Source organism: Apus apus, chromosome 4 (genome assembly GCF_020740795.1).
Source record: "Apus apus isolate bApuApu2 chromosome 4, bApuApu2.pri.cur, whole genome shotgun sequence".
Taxonomy (NCBI): Eukaryota; Metazoa; Chordata; class Aves; order Apodiformes; family Apodidae; genus Apus; species Apus apus.
Window position 1 is genome coordinate 40560965 of NC_067285.1, and position 25568 is coordinate 40586532.

The window sequence follows — 25568 nt, forward strand, 5'->3', positions numbered from 1 at the left end:
TGGGAGAAGAAGCCAATGCCCACCTCACTACAACCTGCTTTCAGGTAGTTGTAGAGGGCAATGAGGTCTCCCCTCAGTGTCCACTTCTCCAAACTAAACAATCCCAGTTCCCTCGGCCTCTCCTCATAGGACTTGTTCTCCAGATCCTTCACCAGCTTGGTTGCCCTTCTCTGAACTTGCTCCAACACCTCAATGTCCTTCTTGTAGTGAGGGGTCCAGAACTGAACACAGGACTTGAGGTGCAGCCTCACCAGGGCCCAGTTCTGGTGATCATGAGATCATGCCCAGGGGTGTGATCACCTCCCTGGTCCTGCTGGTCACACTACTCCTGATACAGGCTAGGGTGCTGGTGGTCTTCTTGGCCACCTGGGCACCCTGCTGGCTCATGTTCATCTAGCTGTCCACCAGCACCCCCAGCTCCTTCTCTGCTGGGCAGCTCTCCAGCCACTGCCCCAAGCCTGGAGCGTTGCCGGGGGTTGCTGTGACCGAAATGCAGGACCTGGCACTTGGCCTTGTTGAGCCTCATACAATTGGCCTTGGCCCATTGATTCTACCTGTCCAGGTCCCTCTGCAGAGCCTTCCTACCCTCAAGCAGATCAACACTCCTGCCCAACTTGGTGTCATCTGCAAAACTGCTGAGGAAGCCCTCAATCCCCTCGCCTAGATTGTTGATAAAGATGTTGAACAAGACTGGCCCCAAAACTGATCCCTGAGGGACATCATTGATAACTGGCCACCACCTGAATTTAACTCCATTGACTACAACTCAATGGACTTGGCCATCCAACCAGTTTTTAACTCGGCAAAGAGTCCACCTGTCTATGCCATGAGCCACCAGCTTCTCTAGGAGAATGCTGTCAGAGATGGTGTCAAAAGCCTTACTAAAATCCAGGTAGACAATGTTACCTGGTTACCTAGTCATAGAACAAGATCAAGTTGGTCAAGCAGGACTTACCTCTCCTGAACCCATGCTGGCTGGGCCTGATCCCCTGACTGTCCTGCACTGCCATGTGAGCGCACGTAAGATGAACTGCTCCATAACTTTTCTGGGCACCAAGGTCAGGCTGACAGGCCTGTAGCTCCCCACATCCTCCTTCCAGGCCTTCTTGAGGATGGGCACCATGTTGGCAAGCCTCCAGTCACCTGGGACCTGCCCTGTTAACCAAGACTGCTGGTGAATTATAGAGAAATTTAATTAAGCACCGCTCTCCTCTTTCAAAATGTTCGATTAGTCAGTAACTTAAGTGATCAGACACAGGCAGAATTGTGAGGTTTGCACAAAGCCCCAGGACATGGAATAAAATAGAATCATTTTTCCAGAACACTCCGTGAGAGGCTTTAAAAAAAAACAACAAAACAAACCAAGCATAAGGTTGGATTCCCTACTGAGTGCAAAGTGATGTAGTTTCCACAGTGGGAAATACTATAACTTACTTCTAATTCATTTGTCTCTTTGGTAGCTGCATTTCAACTCCCAGAACTATTCTTAGTGTGTTGCTGGAGGTTGTGCTCTGCCTCACAATTCCCTGCTTTCAGTAGCAAGTACCTGGCATAGCCTAGAGTGAGGTCTTCTACTTTTTTTCTTAGTCCTTAAGGCTCTTTTTTCTAGTCTGGTTTTTTCCTCAAGTGGGCAGTTTTACCACATCTCTGTATTATTTCTACTGGGACTAGTAGGAATAATTACACATTCATTTGTTTGGACATTTGAGAAGATTAAAAAAAAAAAAAAAAAAAAGAGAAAGAAAAAAGACTATTTCTGAACTTGAGTTTTTAAACATGTCTTAGACATGTCATTTGATTTAAGCATAAAATATTTGTAGGCAATTTTCATTTAGAAAAATGTTCAGGCAATGCATCTTGCCTTTCAGAAAAACCGTTCTGTTCTCTATGAATAGAACAGAAAACTTAGCTGAGTCTAGAGAACAGTTTGATACAATGAAATTTGTACCAGCTGCTGCTTTGCAACAAAGTTTTGCATTTCCCCAAGTCTGCTCCTAATACCTTTGCAGGTGAAAACCAGCTTTCTTGTTAACTGATTTAAAGGAACATGGCTCTATTTTTAAAGATCATCTGGAAAACTCCTGGATGGTTAGAATGTTATTCTAAGTAATACATTTTTCTACCAATAGAATGATGTCATGTTAGGACAGAACTGAGGTGCTTTTCTGTAAATTTGGCTTTCCCCCACCACGCAAGAGTTTTCCTGAATGCTTTCCAGTCTCCTGCAGTTTCCTTCAAGAGCTAAACCACCAGAAAATAGAGGTGAATGAGTGGTCTATGATCATGGAAATTATTTAGAATGTTATTATGTATTATTTACAGGTGGATAATGGGAATTATGATAAGCAATCTGGACCTTGCTGCTTTAGCCTAACAAAATCCCAGGCAAGAGCCAGTTAAACCCTTCAGCCTGGAATTGTTTTTACTGACATATACCTCTGCCAATGAAGAACCCACCACTAAAGCTTGGATCTTTTTGATTAACTGTAGACTATCAGCATTCTGAGTTTGGAAACTTCACTTTGCATTGAGATAAATGATGGAGGTGGAATGGTGGATACAGGGACTTACCAATACTTTTTCCAAGATTTCAGATACAAGGAATGCAAAGAGCTAACTCAGCAATCTGACAAGTACCTTCTGACCCAATGAAAGCCACTGTAAAAATGGAATCTCATTCCTACAGACATCAGCTTGGGAACATTGCCCAGAGTGAAAGTGGTGAAAAAAATGTGGTAGTGGCACATCATGCCCTGGAATAGCCCTTGGAATGTTCTCAGGCTGCATCAAAGCAGTCCTCAGAAAGTGACAGCTAAGGACTGGGAGACGAAAGTATTTTCTGTTACACTGAAATTTAGCACAAGAAAAAATTCTCAATATGCAATGTTGCATCTTCAAAGCCATCTGGAATTTTCCCCTGCAGCATTGTGCAGTGTTAGCAAGAACACTACTGGTCCCCTAGAGTTAATATGTAAGTAGGTAATACAGGGTCCATGTTTATTTCTAGATATCTTCTGTTGTCTGTCCTGTACTTCATGCCAACATTTCATATAACTGCTGAAAGAAAGATCTGAACTCCAATGTTGGTGTTTGTTTAACCATATTTAATATTATACTGAGCTTCCTCTTACTCAATTCTTCCATACTGTGTTGAGTACACTTCCAACAAAGTTGTCCTGGTCTTAATGAAAGGAAGATGTCATTTGCATTTTAAGATGAGTGTGTTTTCATACACATTTATGCCCAAAGTTATAGATGGTAACTAGTGTTATTTCAGATGTGGGGACCAAAGGACAGTAATTCTAAGAGTAACTGACCTGGGAAAAAAGGACAGGTGATTTTAAAATATTGTGCTGTGCAAACTCAGACTCCCACTGGAGAAAGACTTTCAGGGGTAGCCAGGCTTCCTTTTGTGCTCTCTGTTTTCTTAGGCTGGATCCAACATAATAAGGAAGGACAAAGAGATGCTGTGGTAGAGCCATAGCTCTCAAGGAATTTCTGAGCCATGAATTTTTCTGTAAAATCTCCTTTATCAGGAAAGACCTCTCATTCATCTCTGTGTTCAGGAGGTTTGCACTTGAAGGAGATTGCAGGAGAGTGGAAAGCATTCAGAAATGGAAGAGAAATCAATTCCTGTTTCATTGGGATTCCTACTGAAAATTACCCATGTGTTGAATAGAATGTTCTAAAATTGCATGAGACTTGAATAACATATTTGATATATCATCAGAACAACTGCCAGAGAACTTTTGGGGAAGTAAGTCCTTTTCAAAGTGATCTCTCCAAAAACAAAGATCCTTAGTAACCCTCTAATTTTGTGGTCCTTAATTTTATTTACTGCTGTTTCTTCTTCCTTTTAAAGACCAAAAGTTTTGTTTGTGTGAATGGACTGTGAGACATACACCAAACCTCCAGATGTTCATGTGCTAGGATTTCAACCACTACCAGTAACCACAAGTCTGATCTGGAGGTGGTTTTGTTCTTTGCTCTGCTTTGGCTTTTTCTTTATCAAATGATAACACGAAGGAGGGCAGCCAACCTTTTTTTTTTTTTAATTCCTCAAAATGAAAAATAGCCTTTTGCCAAAGCACATGGAACTGCACCCTCAAAAGGAATTATACTTCTCCTCGGCCTGCAGGTGGAGGTAAGATAATGCTGAAAAAGGTGTCATCATCTCCAAGTTCCAGGCGTGTGCCTACAGACATGGGGTTTGGCTGTTCCTTTTTTCCATTAGACAATAGCTCATTTTTTAAATAACTGTGATCATCAGTATATTTCTAAATAAATATCTGTAGTTCTGGACACATGGACAGGTATCAGTCTTATCCTGCTCTGCTGCATTATGTTTGCTATTCTTATCACTGATGTTTGGCTCCGATGCAAACCAAGTCAAACATCTCAAACAGATATATGCCCTTTATTTGAACAGAGATGGACTCACAGATACAGTATGAGCAAGAAGGCCCATCTGATGAGCAAACATAAACACAGAAAGCGTTTGATCACTGTAGCAGAATAGGCAGAGACCTGCTAAGGTGTAGCTAACAGCATTCCCTGACAAGGATATCTTCTGGGCACATCCTCACTTCTGATGCTAAGCTGTTCATCTGGGGTGACCAGCCAAGATGCTGTTATTGAGTCATGTTGCCTGTACTGCTTTTCAAATGTACGTTTGACCCCTAGGATTTCCTACCCTCCCTACCAATTTATCTCATTAAATCCACAACATGGCAATGCAGCTGTTTTCCTTGTCAGGTAACGTTTGCCAGCATCAGCCTTTGGCAGCAAGTACAAGAAAGGTTTTGTTGGGCCTGGTGAGGCAATACCCTACTGCTGGTAGCATTTCATAGAGACTCCTCTAGAATGCCTTCCCTTGCTTGAACCTCTCCAAATATACAGCCTGCAATGCTGTGTGAGGGCTGTCAGCTGGCAAGCTCTCTGACTTCTCAGGATTAGTCTCTTTTTTCCACCTCACTGTGAGGTTTTTTTTTCCTGTCAATACAAGTTGGCAAACTGCAAAGTAGATGAGGTGCTGGCTTGATCATTTTAGCCATTTCTAGTTGTAAGGTCCCTCAAAAAAACATCAGAGTGGTGTTTTGGTATGAGTGAAATGCACGTCTAATTTCAGAGCAGAGGTAGGAAAGAATTCTCCTAGGTGCAGCATTACTCAGCTTCCAAAGTCCTTGTCAGAGCCTTTTTCTTCAGTATTTTTAATAGATGTCTTTGATATGCAATCTGGAATTCAAACTGTTGCAGTGGTGTGATTGGTGTTTGTTTCATGATAAAACTGTCGGTGGCAGATCTTTTTTCTTCCTCTTACCTAATTCTCGGGAGGCCTTTGGAATCTAGCAAGTTCACTTGTGCCCTAGAAAGTTTTTGGCATTCAGTTTCCACTTTCCATGCTGCTGCCTGAGCTCTGCAGTCTGTATTCTTCTGAGGTTTATGATCCAGCTATTTTTTCTGTTTTGTATCCTACTGGTATCATGTCTCAGGGGCTGCTTGAACTTTTCTTTTAGGTTCTATTTAAAAACAATTGGCAGAGCTGATATATGTGGAGCCACATGCATTTCATGAGTGTGTTTTTTCAGTAGCACACAAAAGATTGATTTTGTTTAAACTCTTGAATTCTGTGATTCATTTCCCACCAATTTTGATACATTTTTCATGTTTGATATTGTTGTTGATTCTGTGCTACTTATGCTCTAGCTGTGAGCTGCTTTGTGTATTTCTAACCATCCTAACAGATCTGCTCTAAGTTCTCTGCAAGTCCTCACCAGGAGGCTCTGAAGTTCATCCATTTCACCAGCCTGTCTCTATCGTGGCTATTCTGGTTCTGATAGCTAATACACGGCATTCAAGCTCAGAGAAATTGCTGGTGGCCCTGTGCCTGGAAAAGTGCAACTGCAGTCAACTGTAGATCAATGGTCTTGAACTGTATAGAACACAGAGACTGAACACAGTTCAGTTGAGAGCCAAAGCTGAAAGTTTTTGTTGGCAAGAGATGGTTAATATCTCTTTCCAAGGCTTGATGTACTTGAGGTTTAGAGTGAAAGATATCAAAAACTTCTGAGGAATGGCAGGAAATGTTTGGAGGTTTTGTTTTGTATTCCTATAAGGCATTTATCTGTGACCTTGAGTTTAGAAAAGTCGTGGCTACAAACTCTTTTGTAAGAGCAAGCAGGTGTCTTTGCTAAATTCAGAAGAAAAGCATGTTGAAAATGAACTAATGATTCTGAGAACTATTGTTTTTGCTCCCCATCTGAAACACTTCAAGAGTTGAAAACATTGCTTTATGTCCTGTGGGGCTGTAGGACTTCTGGAAAACTTGTGAGATTTTTTCCCCATTCTGCAGCTGACACACCCAGATGTTATGGCATCACTGACAGCCTTTGCCCTTGGCCCTCCTGACACTATATCCTGTTTTCTTTCTTTAGTTTCATCATAAACTTACAGCTTTCCCATTCTGGCCTAAGAAGTGCAGAGCTGCTAAATATTTTCCCCTTCATGTCCATCTCCATAGAAACAGCTTCTGTGTTGTTGCTATCATTGTTCTCTAATTTTGTGCTGTTTTATTCTGTTAGGGCCTCTGGATATTTTTATGTTGGCTTGTTTCTTGGGAAGATATTAGTTTATTCGGATTGAGACAACTTGTAAATGTTAAAGCATTAAGAAGAAAAAGAGGGTGATCCTGTTCTTTCCTCCATCTCTGAGTAAGCAGTTCCTGAAAGGGAAGCTCTCACAATTTTTAAAACTGGAAAGACAATTGTTTGAAATGAAGCCTAGGAGCAGGACTGGCATTTTCCAACTCAAATATATACAACTGCCTTTGGAATTTCTTTAGGTAAGAGTCAGGGCCTGAACTGGCACCTTAACAGGACAATAAAAGTTTAGGGAGCCATTTGTAGGTTGTTGGCACTGAAGGAACATTTATAATGCCAGAAAGACAGATGAACATGTAGGGAAGAATCCTTTCAGTCCTGTATATACCGATAAGGCTCTATCACCATTGCATTAAAAAATATTGCTGCTTTCAGCACTCCTGTCAGAACCCAGATTTTCAATTTCCCCAAAGCCAGGACTTGCCTCCTGACATCCCAGCAGGGAACTCAGAAACTCTGAGAGCAGAGAGCTAAGGATGAACAGGAAGAAAGACGGTGCACAGCCCTGAAGCCCACCAAGCAGGTCTGCTACTGCTAGGACTGAGCCTGTGCCACTCTTTTGAAGCAGGCAGGTTAAGACATATTGAAAGCTGGCAATGTCATTTACTCATTGACATAAAAAGATAATCCACTTCTGCATATTATTCTGCTATAATATACATATATTCATAAATTAAAAGTGAAGCTTTCTGTCTCCACAGATGAAATTCAAAACCACACAATGGAATATTTCAAAATTTTTTGGTTTTGCTTCAGAAGCAAAGTTCAATTAGTTAAACCTGAACAAGTATACTTATCTGCCTGAAAAAAATCTATTGTTTTTAACAGCTAAAAGCTCTTTAAGCAGCATGTAGTATGAGAAACCTGGGACTCCCCATGGTTACGGAAGCATAGTGTATTTCATAGTGTGAAACTGAGGATATGTTGCTTTTTTTGTTAGTTTTTTCTTTAAGAGTACTGCTTGCAAAGTCTGATACCTAATTTGAGAGCCTTCAGGAAGACCTGTTTTTAAAAGACAGGCTCTTCAGTATATTCCAAGAATCAGAAAAAGTTCAGCTCAGACCAAAAATGTGATCAAGTTTAGCAAAGATCTGTATGGCTTATGCAGTTCTTTAAAATAAGTGGTAAAAAGATTGGTCTAGACAGTCACTCAGAGGAATTAAAAAGAGACACGTGGTAGATCTTTGGCTTTGTGAAGTGTGAACTGCTGTGGTGGTGGTTTTTTTTGTTTTTTTTTTTTTAATTTGAATGCTGGCCTGAGAATCCTTCTCAAGTCATGAAAGGAAACATTAACAAACTCTTTGCCCATGAAGCTCTTAGTGTTGTCTTTTGGATCAATTAGTCAGTGGTTATACTCGCTAGGCCATTCCTCTACACTGCCCTCCAACCCCATGCTGACAGTCCTTGACATTTGCTTTCTGTTCAAATGCCTTTTATTCTAATACCAGCAGTGGTTCAATACTACCATTCAAGCATATTCAGAATTTGTCACTCTCAAAAATAACTCATGAAGTTAAATCATAAGAATGAATTTAGAATTGCCCTTATCTGGCTTCTGCACTTCTAAGTGAATTTAGGTTTCTGACTTTTCTCCATGACTATGAGTGCTGAAAACACAGACTGGGATTGATCTTACAAAGCTTCAGGTGTCTACAAAACAGGCACCTGAGCTCCTGTCACTGCAAGGAGACTTGAAGCTTTAAAGTCAGTGCAGATCTAGTCAATATAGCCATGGAGGGAAGGACACAGGTCAGCTAAGCAGAAGTAGGTGTGTGATTTAGAAGGAGATGAATCCTGCCCTGTGTCATGTAGGATAACAGGGGGGATGCCCCATCCCTGTTCATAAATAGCAAGTTATATTACTTGATTTATATGTTACATCTCTTTCCTGTGTCTTAATAAGGTGGGTTTTTTGTGCCAGGGTTACCTCAAACTGCCAAATTCCTGGCTCCCTGGGAAGGGAAATTGGAAGCTGTGCAAATTGTGTTGAACCAAATTTCTCACAGATCCTACTGGCAGAGTGGAGAGGCTAGTGCTGAGCCAAGACCCAGGACTCAGCTCCTGGTGTGAGAACAGGAAGCCTGAAAATGTTGAGAGCCTGACAGGAACACAAGCCTCACAGCCCACAAGGGCCTGCTGCACATCAGGCACTGTAGCCTATCACTGTCAGCACTGTAAGAGTTTTGGGATTCCCAGCTTCCTGTTGGGGAGCCTGGATGCTTTGGCATCCCAGAACAGTGATGTTCTTGGCTCATTTGACTGGGTCCCCAAAAGCTACAAATCCTACAAGCACAGGGCCTGGCTCCCTGCAAGTTTGTTAAAGCCAGTATGATCTATAGGAAACATAACTTCAGATTATCGTGATAGTTTGTCAGAACTCTGATGTGAACCATTTTGGATTCAACTACTTGACATTTTATGTGAAAACTGTGCAATAAATAGGTAGACCAGGTCTCCTTTATGTCATAATGGTTGCTTGAGCAAAAATATTAGCTGCACGTCTTAGCTCCTGCTGAAGACAACAGCAAAACTCCCAACAGGAGCCTTTCTGAATGCATTTGTTGCCCTTGGGGATGGTGTTTTGTGATCTACCACCAAAGCAGCTCAAGAAAGAGTGAATGTTTAAAATGTTTAAACCTTTCAAATGACAAATTAATCTTTTAATCTGCTAACCCTGACCTATATATCATAAAAATTCAAAACAAATTAATAAACGATAAGACCTAGAACCAGTATCCAACTCCGTCCTACTAAATGATCTCTAGAGGTCCCTTCCAACTCTGACAATTCTGTGATTCCATGGCAAATGCCCATTTCTCAGAGTAGGAATGACAAAGTCTGGCTACTACCTTGATGTCTCTTCTCAGAGACCAAGACTTGCCATTTGTGCAAGACTTAGCCTTTTAGAGTGCTTATTATTTTTCTCTTCAGACTTCTAGGAATGTGAGGATTAGGTTGTCTTAGTCCCACAGACAGTCTCAGACATGTAAGCCCACACCCCCACCACAACATCTGAGCTGCAAATGCGAGTCTGAGTGCTGAATTAATCCTGCCAATCATAGGGATCTAACTGACATGGGCTTCTGTCATTTTAATCTTGCCACCCACAGAAAGAAAACTTTATGATCAAGCTGGTCATAACATTCAATACAGAATGATGTAACATTGGAACAAAAAAATACTGTGTGGAGAAAGTGAAATTCAGACAAGGCTTCCTGAGGAATTTCTTTCTAGTTTGTTATTTTTATTCCTGGTTATTCAGTAGGCAATCTTATCTACTTCCACTTCTGAAAGGAAAATCAAGTTCTCCCTTCTTTCTTTTAGTATATAACTGCACTTTAAGTTGGGTAAGGGCAGACTGAAATGAGACAACCCAGAGAATCCTGTCTATTGGGCACTGGTATTGCCTAAGTAGCTATTTGAGAACTCCATAAGGTTATCAGGTCCTCAGTGCAGGATTTTGAAATATATTCAGCGCTGGCCTCATCCTGGTCATGTCAAAATCAGTGGTAAAACTTGCCTGACTTCACTGGAAACCAAGTTAGATAAAACTGTGTGCTTTTGAAAAGTGCACTGCCTATTTACCCCAATTGTGACCAGAGAACTGGAAAGCTAAGAAAACAAGATGAGAAACTGTCAAATAATCAAGAAATAATCAAACTTTTTTTGAGTAAAGTAACACATAAAATCACAGATTCATTCATGTGAGGTCAAAATTAAAATCTTCCTCGTGCCATGGAGTCTGTGCAAGCAAAACTTCATACTATGAATCGTCAAAGATAAGAATGACAAGTATGCTTAATTGCATGCACAATGTATAGACCCACTGAAGCCAGCAATATATGTCAGGTTAAGCTCCAGCAAACACTGCTTAGCATGAATGGTGCAAAACCATTTCACTTTACACATTTTACACATTTTTTACATTTGATTTCACACAATAACAAGTGGGATGATGGTCTTCATGCAAAGGGCTTTTTTATGAGGCCTTGGATTTGGAAAGTAGGGGATTCATTTACAAAAGTGCCAGCAGATACTGTGCCTTGGATCTTTCCATATGGACTGTAGACACTCTCTGCAATACTCTAAGGAATTTATTTCACACCAAACCAGACAAACATTTTTAGTCTGGTTAGCGGAAGGATAGGAAATGTCCATGTCACACAATAAAGAATTAACACGGGTTTAATTGCCTCCTGCAGCTGAGGCCAAGCAACCCACTCAAAACTGCAGGTGAAGACTGGCACAGATGCAGCAGTGATACAGGGTGACAAGGCTGTTGTTGAGCTGGGGGAGAAGCTCTGGCATAAATGCAGAAGGCACAAGGATGGACAGTAAAAAGCAGGTCTGGTTCAGGTTATATCGAGATTATTCTAAAACTGAATCTCAAGCCTAATTCTTTCCTAAAAAGAGAGCTCTGGCAGAGAAAGCTACAATGTGCCTTGACATAAAGAGGTACCAGGATTTGGTAGGAGATAGTTCTGGCCAGCTTGCAGCAAGCCTCTGCAGAGCCCTCAGGCAGGAGCAGTATGCCACCTACTGCTAATCAAACTCCCTTGCACAGAGAAGCCGTGGACCTCAGTGCTGAGGAAAATGAGATGTTTTAGGCTGAGCCTGAGCATCGAAATCCATGAATGAGAAGAAATGATCCAGATATTGAAAGGTAATTTCAACACTCACCCACCAGATATTTACAGGCTCATGTGTATTCTGACTTACTGCAGCTCCCTTTTCAAGTACTATCTTGTGGTACTTCCTCGTTTACAAATATAACTAATTCATGCTCATGGATGAGAAAAGCAGAGAATGACAGGTGGCAAAATGAAAATTCACCCCATCAGTGTTTTTTGCTCCCATGTACATGAAATGCTTATTGAAAAGGACACTAATTCAGGAACACAAAGCTGTTCAAGGCAGCACCTAACTTTGCATTCAGCTGCATTCAAGTGAATGGCATTGTAAATGTCACACAGGAAAAAAATCCCTGGTTAGCCTGCTGGAAATAAATGACCCCCAAAAAATCACTTTATATTTACTGTTGAATGGGAGAAAAAAATTTGGGACATTTATGTTCAAGACTCAGATGCTTTACTAAAGTATAATTTCCAGGATGTTGGGAAGAGTAAGAATTTGTCATTTATGGCCCTCGATTCCGACTAGTTTTAAATGAAGATGGATTGGCAGCTTCTAGCTCCATCTACTGTGTCAAACTGAAATAACAGAAAGATTGATCTTTCCACTTTTTTAAAAAAACACCTGTATCTCGATCTCCCCCTAAAGTAGGAGTCATGAATCAGCAACATATAACCGTTGAAAGGCAATGCACTGAAGCCAAGACAAAACGGCAAATAATACAAGCCAGTAAGTAGAACAGCAAGCAGTAAACGAGGTGGAGAAGGTTTTGTTTTCAAACCAGACTCCATATGATGCAGGGGTATTTAGATAATCCTAGGGGACTGAAGGCTTTTAGACAATTTTTCTAGTTATCATTTGAACTCTGCAAAGTTTTTTCTTTCACTTCACATACCTTTTTGAGATATCAAAGGCATTTTTTACATTTCCTTCACTGAAACCAAGATCTTACCAAGTTTTCCATGGAGAGTCTCACCCCCTTTCTTGTCCAGAGATAAACTAGCCTGCTAGTATAAATATTTTCCAGGCACTCTTTCTATGAAGACAGAAAAGCAACAGCTTGAACCTTGTTGTTCTGCATGCCAACAGAAGGCTGATTGCACTAAGATTTCCTGAGCTGCACAAAGGAAAGCAATTTCAAGGACTAATTTCAGGACTAATCAATTGTTTACTTAAAAAGTGGTTACTATAGAAATTATCATTATAGACTGGTAGGACTCAAGCAAAACAAACTATAAGGAATGTTTAACCTTCTAGCTGATTCTTGTGTAGTCCATAGTTGATGCTACCTTAAACTTCAGTAATACAAAAAAAACCCACAACCATACCTAAACAACAAAACATCACTTGACAAATTAACTTTGATATTGAAATACAGGTGGTTTTGGCTTGAGAGGTCTAATTCACAACTTTGGGTTACAAACCCGTTATACACAAAATACACAAAAGCTTCTCTTCATCTTAGGATTTGTCTTGGGTTTATTTTATTTTTATCTTCCACAGCACTTGTAGAGAATCAGAAAGAAATTCAGAATCTCGTCCAGATGCTATTTGCTTCCATCTGCCATGGTATTTTTCAGTTTTATACTTCAAAGGGTAAACATTTTGAAACCACATGAGGCAAATTAGGAACCTGAAACCTACTTTCAAAAATCATTTATGCATGTAAAAATGTCTCACCTAGTACTAGTAAGTTTTAGGACTCCAAGTGGCCTAAGCCACTTAAATAAGATACAGACTTCCAAAGTACTAAATATGTTATGGAATAAATGTCCTTCTAGCTTAACCCTTCAGGTTAATTATTAGCTTATCACCCCTTAAGAATTTCAAGTACAAAATACTGTTGTATGCTGGGTAGTACTGGGACTAGAGAGAAGGATCAAGGAGAAGGTTAGTCTTTGTTGGCAAAGACTCAACTGGATGGAACACCCTCATTTCCTGTAGAACTGCGCTTTTTTAACAGAGCACTTGCATATTTCATCAGCAAATCAATCTTTACCACATTTTGCTTTCTGGACTTCATCCCTGGTGTATTTGAATGCTAAGCCTCAATATCAGTGCTTTACCTCCTGCACATACAGAGGTGCTGCCTCTTGATGAACACAGCTGCTGGAGCCCCAACCAGTTCTTCCAGCTCTTGCTAAATCCTGAATTGGTCTGGATTGTCTTTAATTTCTTTGCTCACAAGGCCACACCAGTCAAGATGGTCACAGGAAACTTGCTGTAATGGAGAAGTACAGGTATCAAAGAAATGGAATTTAAATTAAATCCCATGACTTCATAAAAGCAAGTTTTAATAATTATTTTCCATGCATAATTTACTGTTACTGAGGATATTAGACAAATCTTAAAATATGTGCAACAGAAAACAGTACTTCATAGAATTGTAGAATGGTTTGGGTTGCAAGGGGCCTTCAAACATCATCTAGATCCACCCCCCCCTGCATGGCCAAGGACACCTCCCACCAGACCAGGTAGCTCCAAGCCTCATCCAACCTGCCCTTGAACACTTCCAGGGATGTGGCTTCTACAGCTTCTCTGGGCAACCTGTTCCAGTGCCTTCCTACCCTCATGGTGAAAAATTCATTCCTGATGTCTAATCTAAATCTCCCCTCTTCCAGTTTTTATCCACTGTACCTTGTCCTCTCAGTACAAGCCCTTGTCAAAAGCCCTTCCTGAGCTTTCCTGGAGCCCCTTCAGGCACTGGAAGGTGCCCTAAGGTCTCCCTGGAGCCTTCTCTTCTCCAGGCTGAACAGCCCCAACTCCCTCAGCCTGTCTTGACAGCAGAGCTCCTCCAGCCTTTAGATCATCATTGTGGCCTCCTCTGGACTCTCTCCAACAGCTCCATGTCCTTCCTGTGCTGGGGGCTCCAGACCTGGACACAGCACTCCAGGTGGGGTCCCACCAGAGCAGAGCAGAGGAGCAGAATCCCCTCCCTGGCCCTGCTGGCCACACTTTTGATGCAGCCCAGAACATGGTTGGTTTCTGGGTGCCAGCGCACATTGCCAACTCATGTTGAGCTTCTCGTCCAACATCAACCCCTGCACCCATGTGCAAGGCCTTGCACTTGCCCTTGTTGAACTTGTTGGCCTGGGACCACTTCTCGAGCCTGTCAGGTCCCTCTGGATGGCATCCCTTCTCTCCAGTGTGTCAACCTGAACACACAAGTCGGTGTAATTAGCAAACTTGCTGAGGGTGCACTCAAAGCCACTGTCCATGTCGCTAACAAAGATGTTAAACAGCACTGGTCCCAGTACCGACCCTTGGGGAACACCACTCATCACAGGTCTCCATCTGGACAGCAAGCCATTGAGTGTGACCATCCAGCCAGTTCCTCACCCAATGAGTGGCCCATCTATCGAATCTGTATCATTCCAGTTTTAATACCAGGATGTCGTGTGGGACAGTGTCAAAAGCTCTGCACAGGTCCAGGTAGCTGACTTCTCAGAATGCAGCGACATTTATGCTCTTTTCCTTCTTCCTCCCTTTAACTGGATCAGCAGTAGCTGCATAAGTGCTGAACAACTCCAATTTTATTATTTCTGTTTAAAATAATGAATGATGGTCTGAGTCTATCTTGTCCCCTATTTCATATGGGTTTTCCATTATTTTTGAGACAATGCCATGCATCAGGAAGGTTCAGTGAATCTGGTTCTTCTGGTAAGTGTCTTGAAGGAATGCAATCATTTGGGGTTCACAATTCCCAGAAGGATATTAATGAAAGCATTGCAGCAACTATAGGAGCTGCAAGGACTGCAAACTGTATGCATCAAAGATATCCAATGAATTAATGAAGATATCAAATTAATTCATCCTATAACTGGTGAGAACGGCATGATTTTTTTTTTTAATATTAATTTCATTGCTCATTTGGATAATCATCTCATCTGAACATGTGTAATTTCTGTGTTCCTCCTATGTTCCCCCTACTCTGACACACTAAAAATAGATGTGCTCAGTCTTGAAATGAAGAGACAAAAACCTGGGGGCTGTCAGCATTCATCCTTTTTAAGAGGCAGTCCCTCTCTGTATACACAGAAACATGGGTACTGAAACTGGCTAGAGGGAGACAATGGGTAAAGGCAGACCTGGGGCAGATGTAGCAGCTCTGAGTTTGGGTTAAAAACTGTAAGAAGTTTTCACCAAAAAAATACAAAGAAAAAAAATACATTCACCCATTCCCAAGAAGAAAACTATTCCAGCAATTCAGAAGTGCCCTTTCAGTGCATTTACAGTAAATTATTGAAGCTAAAAACTAGATTATTTAATCTTTGCACATTGAGAATGAGCACCTTCTTTCACCTTTTTTTTTCCTCTCTAGCTCTCAAATTATAATTTCAGAAATTCTGATAGTCATTCAGGAGCTCCTAGGGTGAAAAAGCACCTCAGAAACAAGAGTGTGACCAGTCTGTGTGGGTGTAGGACAGATGGATGGCACGGCACGGAGCACAGGCAGGCTGAATTAGCTGACACTGTGAACCAGGAGGGAGAGGGTGCACAGGCAATATCAAGGCAGAGGGGCAGGTGGAGGGAAAATTAAATAACTATTTTCAGCTCTTGAATTAGTTATACTTGCAAACGAAACTCTACATCCCTGCTTCCTGACTTTGATGATGCTCCTGTTTCCAGCTGTTATAAATGAAACTGAAAGCAGATCCCGACAGACACTTACTCCACAGCATAGCTTTAGAAGTGTGAGTTGTCCTGTAGAACTTGTTAAAGAATCTGGCACACATAAGACAGTTCCTGAAAGCATTCACTGGATTCAAACCCCGGGTTTTCCCACTATTCATATTGAGAGCTCAGTGAAGTGACCAATAACTGGAAGGGAACTGAATAAATACTGATGTAGAATTCACAGATCAAAAGGATAACAAATGACTATTTTTTTTCTCAAGATTTCCTGCAGCTTTGTGCTAGCAACAAAGCCAATGTCCCAAGTTAATCAACCTGACAGATTCGCAAAAGGAAATGTATTTTTTAGGTATTATTTCTCTGATCAGGGCCTATGCTGACTTTCCATGGCCATATGACCCGTGACCCGGGAGTCCTATGAACAGAAACACAGCTTTGGGTCACGCACCTATATGGAAACCAGGATACAAAAAAAATTACCTTGATAATTTACCCTTTCATTTTAAGTCTGTCTTGATGATTATCGTGGTTATCTACCAGAATGTTTCTAAAATATAAGGCACTGTTAGGTAACCTGGGGAAGTTTCATGCCTTCCCAAGGTGTTCTCTCATACAAAACAACACAAGACTGCTGGCTGACACTCATTAGCAGTGTTGGCCTGTGCCAGAAACAATGCTCAGAAGCTCAATGAGCTTCTCTAAAGACCACCGCTCACAAGAAGCTCAAACTACTAACAGTGGTTGCAGGTATAAACTGTGTTATAAAAATGGAGGAAAACTACTTGCCCTATGCTGCAAGACTAGGAGGAGCAACTCTTTGATCAGAGCAGAGGTCACCATCATAAAAGAAACTGAACAAACAGTCTCTGATAGGCCCTGCTGCCTGTGCCGACCGTGGAGGTGTTGGTAACTGCTCCATCTGACATGGGACTTGAGAACAACATGGTGGCTTTCACTGGATCACAGAATGTTAGGGGTTGAAGGGACCTCTGGAGATCATCGAGTCCAGCCTCCCTGCCAGATCAGTACCCCCCAGGATCTAGGGCAGGTCACACAGAAATGCATTCAGAAGGGTCTTGAAAGTCTCCAGAGAAGGAGACTCCACAACCTCTCTGGGCAGCCTGTCCCAGGGCTCCTCTGCCCTCACAGTAAAGAAGTTTTTCCTCATGTTTAGGTGGACATGTGATGGGCCCCTTCTTCTTGACACCCTCCTTCAGATATTTATATACATTAGTAAGATCCCCTCTCAGCCTTCTCTTCTCTAGACTAAGCAGTCCCAGGTCTCTCAGCCTTTCCTCATATGCCACATGTTCCAGTCCCTTAATCACCCTTGTAGCCTCTGTTGGACTCTCTCTGGTGAATTCCTGTCCCTCTTGAACTGGGGAGCACAGGGCACAATACTCCAGGCGTGGTCTCACCAGGGCAGAGCAGAGAGGGAGGAGAACCTCCCTCGACCTGCTGGACACACTATTCTTAATGCACCCCAAGATATCACTGGCCTTCTTGGCCACCAGGGCACATTGCTGCCCCATGGGTAACTTGTTGTCCACCAGGACTCCAAGGTCCTTCTCCATGGAGCTGCTTTCTAGCAGGTCAGCTCCTACTCTGTACTGCTGCATGTTATTCCTTTCCAGGTGCAGGACTCTGCACTTACTCTAGTGGAACCTCATTAGGTTCCTCTTTGCCCAGCTCTCCAGCCTGTCCAAATCTTGCTGAATGGCTGCACAGCCTTTTGGAGGAGCACAGTCTTCATTAGCAAGAAACTGGACTGGATGGCTCAAAAGACCCTTTCTGAGCTTCACAGAGTAAATGGATAATTAAAGTAATGTGCAACTGTTGAAGCTTGGTGTTAAAACACAGACTGGCAACACACCTGAGCTCAGCATTGCTGCAAACCCCACCGAGGTGAGATCAGCTCAGCAGCAGACGGACCCTTGGCTGCCAGTTCCCGACTTCACGCTGCACCAGGAAGAGACAGGGAGGGCAACTCCTTGCTGACAGCTCAAAGGGTAAATTCCAGCTGTGCAACTGCCCTTCCTGAACACCAGCAGGTGAATTTCAGATCCTGTTTGCTGCTGGGCTGCTCATAAAGCCAAGGAAAGATTGTTTAGATCACAGAATCATAGAATGGTTTGGGATGGAAGGGACCTTCAAGATCATCTAGCTCCAACCCCCCTGCATGGGCAGGGACACCTCCCACCAGCCCAGGTTGCTCCAAGCCCCATCCAACCTGCCCTTCAACACTGCCAGGGATGGGGCAGCCACAGCTTCCCTGGGCAACCTGGGCCAGGGTCTCACCACCCTCACAGGAAAACATTTCTTCTTCTCAATATCTCATCTAAATCTCCCCTTTTCCAGTTTTGATCCATTACCCCTTTTCCTCTCACTGCAAGCCTTTGTAAAAAAGGGGTCAGTCCCCTCTGGGATCAAACTATGAAGACTGGGCTTTTCCAGGCTTATCACCTGAAAAAGTGACTTCCTTTTCACAAGCATACCATGAATGTCAGGTGGGAAGGCTGAAGGTACCCACATTCACTCATAATCCTGTTTTCTCCTTGCTGTGATTACAAATAACAAATGCTTGATCTGGGCTTGTATCTCATCATAAATCAGTAGAAATCAATGTATTTGACACAAGAGGGCAAAAGTGTTAATCTCACAGACCTGCTGTCATGGATCTTGCACCATTTTCAGATTTTTGTGTATTCATATCAGGAAGTGGTAAGGAAGTGGCTGGAACATTGAGTTTATTCCTCCTGGATCACACTATACATTTTTATGTATGTATTTATAAATGCATGGTTCAGTTTAGACCTCATATCTGAAGATGAGAGGTTGAGAACTGCAGTTACAACCAGATGACTTTGAACATGTGTTGAAACTTAGTAGTGGTGCTGTTACACTATTGCAGTCTTTTATTGAGAACATAAAGAGGCCCGTAACAGAGGCAGGTTGTGGTGTGATGTAAGGAACATTAATATTTTGGGGGGCACTAGGCAGACTTGCTCTCATGATGCAAGTTAGATTTTAGGGACTTCTTTTTAAAAGCAGTCATGTTTCTTTTCAGAGGTGCTGCCAACATGACAGGTGCTTTCCAGTATCATCCAAATATGACAAAAGGCATCACTTAAGAGTAATCAGGTAACTTTAAACTACAAGAACAGACACTGTGGGCTTGAAACACCAACTCCAGAACATTCATGCTGCGCCAGGGCATTAGAGCCACAACTGATCTTTACAATCACGTGTTTGTGGTTAAAACATTTTCCTTGTTGTTTCCATCGGATCCAAAAGAAAACAAACGAAATAGCTGATTTCTTGAACGAATGGGCACTGGCTGCCTGCATTTAACTGCCACAAGACTTGCCTGACCTGCACCAGGTGCCTGTTTTTCCAGACCAAAAAAAAAAAAAAAGAAATAAAACACCCCACAGCTGAATATTAATGTCCCAAGTTGCTGTTAGGGATGAAAGCCCGGGGTGGGGGGGCCTGACGGAGGAAAAGGGACTCAGCGGCCAGAGTTAAAGGATGTCATGAAAAGCTCGTGGTCCAAGCGATGCAGCCACCTTGACGTTCCCTGCTTCTTTTCGTGTTTGGTTTTTTTTTTTTCTAGTGACGCTCCCCCAACCTCCTTTTCAGGAGGGGGGCCGGGGAGGTCGGCTCTGGATGCACGGTGCCCCGGGCGCGCGCGCTGGCACGGCAGCGGCCGCGAGGACCTGTCACCGAAAAGACGCGCACCGGGGCTTGGCGGGGCCGCACCGGGGCTTGGCGGGGCCGCACCAGGGCTTGGCGGGGCCGCACCGGGGCTTCACGGGGCCGCACCGGGGCTTGGCGGGGCCGCACCGGGGCTTGGCGGGGCCGCACCGGGGCGCTCGGCGTTTCCCCGGGCAGGGCACGGCGTGGACGGTGCGTGACACGGGGCCCCCCTTCTTCTCCTTACCGCGCTCGGCCTGACCGGCTCGCTCCGCCTTCTGTCTCCGCCGGTTCCCTTGGCTCTTTCCGCTCGGCGGGGCCGGGGAGGGGTCTCGCCGCCCGCCGGGCCGGGCGGGGCGGGGCGGGGCGAGCGCGGCCGGGAGGTGATCTGAGGAGAGCAGCGAAACGGCGGCGGATGACGTCACGGCCGCTCCTTCCGGCGCCGCGCGGTGACGGCGGTTCCCGGCAGGAGGGGGTGGGGGGGGGGTTCGCGGCTGCCGCGGCCGGGGCGGGGGCGCGCGCGCGCGGGGAGCGGGGGCGCGCGCGGGGGGCGGGGGCGGGGCGGGGCGGGGGGGGCGCGAGGCGGCGGGAGCGGCGGGAGCGGCGCGCGCCCCGGTGAAGGCGCCGGCAGCGGCGGGAGCGGCGCCAAATATCGCGAGAAGTGCCGCGGCGCCGGCGCTAGAGGTGACCGAGACGGCGGCGGCGGCTCCGGGCGCTTCCTCCTCCTCCTCCTTCCTCCTCCTCCTCCTCACCCGGTGCGGGCGGATCGGCGGCCATGGAGAAGGCGGTCGGCGCGGCGGCGGCTGCAGCGACGGCGGAGGGAGGCGGTGAGGGCGGCGAGGCCGGGAGCGGCACGGCGGGGCCCGGCCCCCCGGAGGGGCTGCGCGGCGGAGCGGCGGGGCCGCGGGGCCTGGTGCGGGTGTGCGACCTGCTGCTGAAAAAGAAGGCGGCGGCGAAGGGGAAGCGGAGCGGGCGGGCGGGCCGGCCGGCCAGCAGCAGCGAGAGCGGCGGCGGCGGCAGCGAGAGCAGCAACAACGGCAGCGAGGAGGAGGAGGAGGACGAGGAGGAGGAGGAGGAGGACGAGGAGGAGGAGGAGGAGGTCTCTGAGGTACCGTGGGGAGGGGGGGGGAGGGGGGGAAGGTGGACGGGACGGGGAGGCCCTGTTGGCCACGGGGGTTGCCCTACTGATCCGGTTTCATCATCCCGGGCAGGAAGGGGGCAGCACCGGGGCGGCCTCGTGGCCGGGGACTGGCCCGGGTGGGCCCCCAGCGCCTCGGGGGAGCCCCCCGGAGCAGGGGCTGCCCCCGGGGGGGAAGGAGCCGGGGCGTGCAGGGCGGCCCCGCTGGCCCCGGGATGGGTTCGAAGGGTCCCGGGGCGGCTCCGCCGGTGGCGGGCGTGTGCGGTTTGCGTTGGGCGCTGCTGAAGGGAAAGGCCCGAGAGGCGTTTGCAGGTGGCCTTGGGCGGCCTCGTGTCGTGTCTACACGTGCAATTCGGATCCGAGCTCCTGGCTGAGGCTGTGCCCTTGGGCCCGAGCCGCGGGCGGCCTGGCTGGGATGGTAGGATGCCAGGTCGGCGGGGACGGCAAGGGTCATCGGCTCCAACCTTTCGAGGCAGAAGCACGCTCGAGGTGAGCTGGAGAGCTGCTTGCTCTCCTAGCCATGGGAACAGATGGGCTGGAGGAAAGGCAGGTGAACCTGGGCTGGAGTGGAGCCTGCTGCAGGGCCCCAGGCACTTCGCTCTGGTCCAACACGTTCTCTGAGCCACCGGTTCAGTGTAACGCTGCAGCAAGCAGCAGGAAGCGTGATTAACTTGCTCTCCTTTGATGTGAGGTGTGTTTTCAGGTAGGGATCGCTGGAAAAGGCCAAGCAAGACTTGGAGCCCCATCCTTATTTGCATACATAGTCACAGGGAGCTGCTTTGCTCAGTGGTTTTAATTCCATAGCCTTCTGAGCTGCATGCTCGTTTCAGCGTCCTCAAAAAAGTCCACTCCAAGCTTGTATGCTCTTCTTTGAACTTAATTTCTAAGTGGTTTGGCTTCTAAGTGGTTTATCTACTTCTGTGTCAGAAATGAAAATGAGCAGGAAGACAGGGAAGGAAGAGCCTGATAGGTTTAAGGAAAGGCTGCACTGAGATGGTGATAGGATTTTCCATGGTTAAGAAGCACTCTGCATTTTATTTTTGCTGAAGCTGATACAAGAAGCATTTTATCAAACTCGTGTGAGATAAATTGCACACAATGAGTATGCCTCAATTAACAATTACGGCTGGCATTTTGTTTCTGAAGTGCTTGTTTTTAGGAAAGTTAGGGTCATCGGGTAGGTAGAAGTTTTTGAGGTGTAAAACTTGTAAGCTGGGCAGCCATGGTTAAGTGCTGAACTCTGCTACCTGGCACTCCTGCAGGTATTGAAGGAACTCCCCTGAGCAGAGTCCGTGAAGTCCTGCTGTGGTGGTGTGTGGCAAAGGAATGAAGGCCCTTTATTGACTTAGCAGATGTATGTGTGGATAGTTAAGCACTGAGATGGATTGGATGTGACAGCAACCTTCAGGAGGATTCATCTAAAGTATCTAACTTACTGGCAAAATGGTGGGGCAGTTTATTTCATGGTCCACAGCCATTCTTCCAAATGGCTCCTTGCACTGGTGGCTTTCAAGTGGTGCTGTGTGTGTGGCCTGGCAGGAAAGGCAGGGACAACTGAGGAATAAATGTCCTAGGTGAGGTGAGCCTTTGTGCCATGTGTGGCTGTAGGCATCTAGTTAGCATGCTCTGAGACCTGCAGAGAGAGAAAGAAAGCAAGTGATCATGCAGCTGTCATCAGGCAGCAGAAAGAATACTTCACTTTATTTTGACAGAGTGACATTTGTAGATACCCATAGCTGGCAAGGCAGTTTTGGCATCTGGAAGCTTCCCTGATGTTTTCATCTTATTCACACTAAGTGAAGGCTTTCCCAGTCTGGGTGGTCTGGGATTAAATATTAATCAGAGGTAAGTGATAAACAAGATAATAAAATTGAGTTTATTAAGTTCAGGGTAGCATACATTTTGTCATGTATCAGCCTCATCCATAACAACTCTTTCTCTTGGTCGTCCAGGTTGCTTGCAAAAAAACTGTTCTGGTCTTTCTCCCAGTGTCTTCAGGATGAAATGATGCAGCTTAGTAGAACGTGCACAGCTGAAATCACATTTTTGAGGAATGTGAACATGAGGATGGCCAGATTAATGGAGCAGAGGATCTAACTTCAAAGTGGTTCCCAGCAGCTCCTGGAGAGGACATGTGTTTTGAGAGTTGTCAGTGAAAGGGAGTTTTCCTTGTCTGAAAGCAACCTGATGTTTATTTTGGTTTTTAAAAGCTTAAAAAAAAAAAGGGGGGGAAAAAAAAGGAAAAAAGTTTGTGTTTCTACCATGTGATTTTTGTTTGGGGTTTAAAATTTTTTTAGTTCATTCTGTCTTGAGATGTGCATAGCTTGTGTGGCTTTCAGCACTTGGATTGTGGTCTTCTGACCACTGGCAGTCTGGAAGGCATATAAAATGTAAACCAGAAAGAAATCAAAGTTTCTGGTTTTGCTGTAAATGGAAACTGTTGTGGCAACACTGCATAAGGTGGTGTTCCCTCTCAACCATTCAGTACATTATCTCCATGAACTTAAGACAGTTTGTCTTAGGCTATTTTTTGCCCTTCTCATGCTTAATACATTAAGACTTCTCTAATCTCTGAAGCAAAGTACTCCTAGATTTGACTACTAATGAGACTGCTAAAAATCAGGAGTACAGTAGCAACAAGTCAAAGGAGTTATAACTGGGGACCTGGCGGATGCTAAATCACAAAACCCCTGTGAGTGGAAAGACATTGTTTGGCTCAGTTGTTGCTGAGCTGATGGAATAAAACGTTGTCGTCAGATGTTTTCAGCTCAGTCTTTTTCTAAACCCTGTTAGATCTCGGTGTGGAATCTGAGGCACTGGGTAGAGCTTTGGGAGAAGTTAAACTGAAATTTCTGACCAACAATTGTGCTCCTACTAATATGTTCATGGCAACTTTCAAGGTTGCTTGTTCAAGTTGCAGCAAATTGCTGCTTGCCAAAAACCCCGATATTCTAGGTAACTCAGGCTAGTATTGTCTGTAAATGGCAAACTGGCTTCCAGTTCGTTAAACCACCAGTTCATTAAAAAACCCCAACAAACCCAAACAAGTACACAGGAAAAGGAATCTCAAGGTAAGAGAAAAATGAGAGTAGAAGTTACATGCCAGAGGAGGTCAGCCTGCACACTTCCTGGCAGAATTCTGGCCTTAGTTTATGAATGACCACATACAACAAGCACAATTGTTAGGCTTTCATGGAGTCAGTCTCATAAGCTGTTTGAGGAGCTGTATTATTAAATAGGACTGCAGTGCCACTTCCATCAGGTGGTAGCTCACAGGTGTAGCTGGGGAAAAAGTGGATGGGTGTAGGGGCATGTATGGAGAACTTAGTTGGCATGTTAGATGCTTAAGGGTGAGATGAAGGTGGATCTCTGTCCTTGATCAGAACTGTGTGAGGAATGAAGAGGATTGTATCATTGGGCCAGTCTGTTGACTGAATCCCTACTTGGAAGCTGCTTTTTAGTGGGGCTTTGTACAGGGTACCCTCCACTGCCCGTTTAGTGTGGCATATTGTTGAGCAGCTGATGTCATCTACCTGGATTTGTGCAAGGCATTTGACACTGTCCCACATGACATCCTGGCCTCCAAACTGACAAGGCATGGATTTGACAGATGGGTAAGAGATTGGCTGGATGGCCCCACCCAGAGAGTCGTGGTCAATGGCTCAATGTCCAAATGGAGGCAGGTGAGGAGTGGTGTCCCTCAGGGGTCAGTATTGGGACCAGTACTGTTCAACACCTTTGTTGGAGACATGGACAGTGGGATGGAGTGTCTCCTCAGCAAGTTGCTGACAACACCAAGCTGTGTGGTGTGGTGGACAACCTCGAAAGAAGGGGCTGCCATCCAAAGGGATCTTGACAGGCTGGAGAGATGGGCCATTGCCACCCTGATAAAGTTCAACAAGGCCAAGTGCAGGGTCCTGCACCTGGGTTGAACCAACCCCAGGCACAAATACAGGCCAGGGGGAGAATGGTTGGAGAGCAGCCCTGAGGAGAAGGACTTGGAGGTGGTAGTAGATGAGAAGCTGGACATGAGCCACCAGTGAGCACTGGAGGCCAGAAGGGCATTTGTGTCCTGGGCTGCATCAAAAGAAGTGTGGCCAGCAGGGCCAGGGAGGGGATTCTGCCCCTCTGCTCTGGTCAGACCCCACCTGGAGTGCTGTGTCCAGCCCTGGAGCCCACAACACAGGAAAGACATGGAGCTGTTGGAGAGGGTCCAGAGAAGGACCACAAAGATGGTCAAAGTGCTGGAGCACTTCTGCTCTGGAGACAGGCTGAGAGAGTTGGGACTACTCAGCCCCAACTATTCTGGAGAAGAGAAGGCTCCAGGGAGCCCTTAGAGCACCTTCCAGTGCCTGAAGGGGCTCCAGGAAAGCTGGGGAGGGACATTTCACCAGAGGGGGCAGTGATAGGACAAGGGGTAATGGATTTAAGCTGAAAGAGGGGAGATTTAGGTTAGACATCAGGAAGAAATTCTTCACCATGAGGGCAGGAAGGCACTGGAACAGGTTGCCCAGGGAGCTTGTGGCTGCCCCATCCCTTCCTGGAGGTGTTGGAGCCCAGGTTGGATGAGGCTTGTGCAGCCTGGTCTGGTGGGAGGTGTCCCTGCTCATGGCAGGGAGGTTGGAACCTGATGATCTTGAAGGTCCCTTCCAACCTTCACCATTCTATGATTCTATATGAAAATATGTGAAACAAATATGAAGAAAATGGCCCAACTGAATTGTGCCTGCAGTCACATCAAAGCTCTGTCTTCCAAACTTCTTAAAATAATTATTTTCAGGACATGAGTCAAAAAGGAAGAGGGGCAGTTT

The 25568-nt window shown here is 45.3% G+C and overlaps 1 protein-coding gene and 2 long non-coding RNA genes across 5 annotated transcripts in view; 2 read left to right on the plus strand and 1 right to left on the minus strand.

Annotated features, from left to right (window-relative positions):
* Positions 1–930: 930 nt before the first annotated feature.
* On the minus strand, positions 931–20041 carry LOC127384852 (uncharacterized). Its single transcript, XR_007889515.1, has 3 exons — positions 19867–20041; positions 13358–13512; positions 931–1155 (listed from the first exon to the last, which is right to left on the minus strand). It is a non-coding gene; the product is annotated as an uncharacterized LOC127384852 (long non-coding RNA).
* Positions 20042–20188: 147 nt separating this feature from the next.
* Positions 20189–25568, plus strand: part of ANKRD17 (ankyrin repeat domain 17) — a 90213-nt gene continuing 84833 nt past the window's right edge. For 2 of the 3 annotated variants that reach the window (XM_051620149.1, XM_051620150.1), the window contains exon 1: positions 20189–20727. In XM_051620149.1, coding sequence (XP_051476109.1) covers positions 20395–20727 — 333 coding nt within the window. In that variant the 5' untranslated portion in view covers positions 20189–20394. The remainder of the gene's footprint in view (positions 20728–25568) is intronic. The other variant, XM_051620152.1, reaches the window with a different exon arrangement.
* LOC127384989 (uncharacterized) lies at positions 21260–23515 on the plus strand. Its single transcript, XR_007889553.1, has 2 exons — positions 21260–22602; positions 22747–23515. It is a non-coding gene; the product is annotated as an uncharacterized LOC127384989 (long non-coding RNA).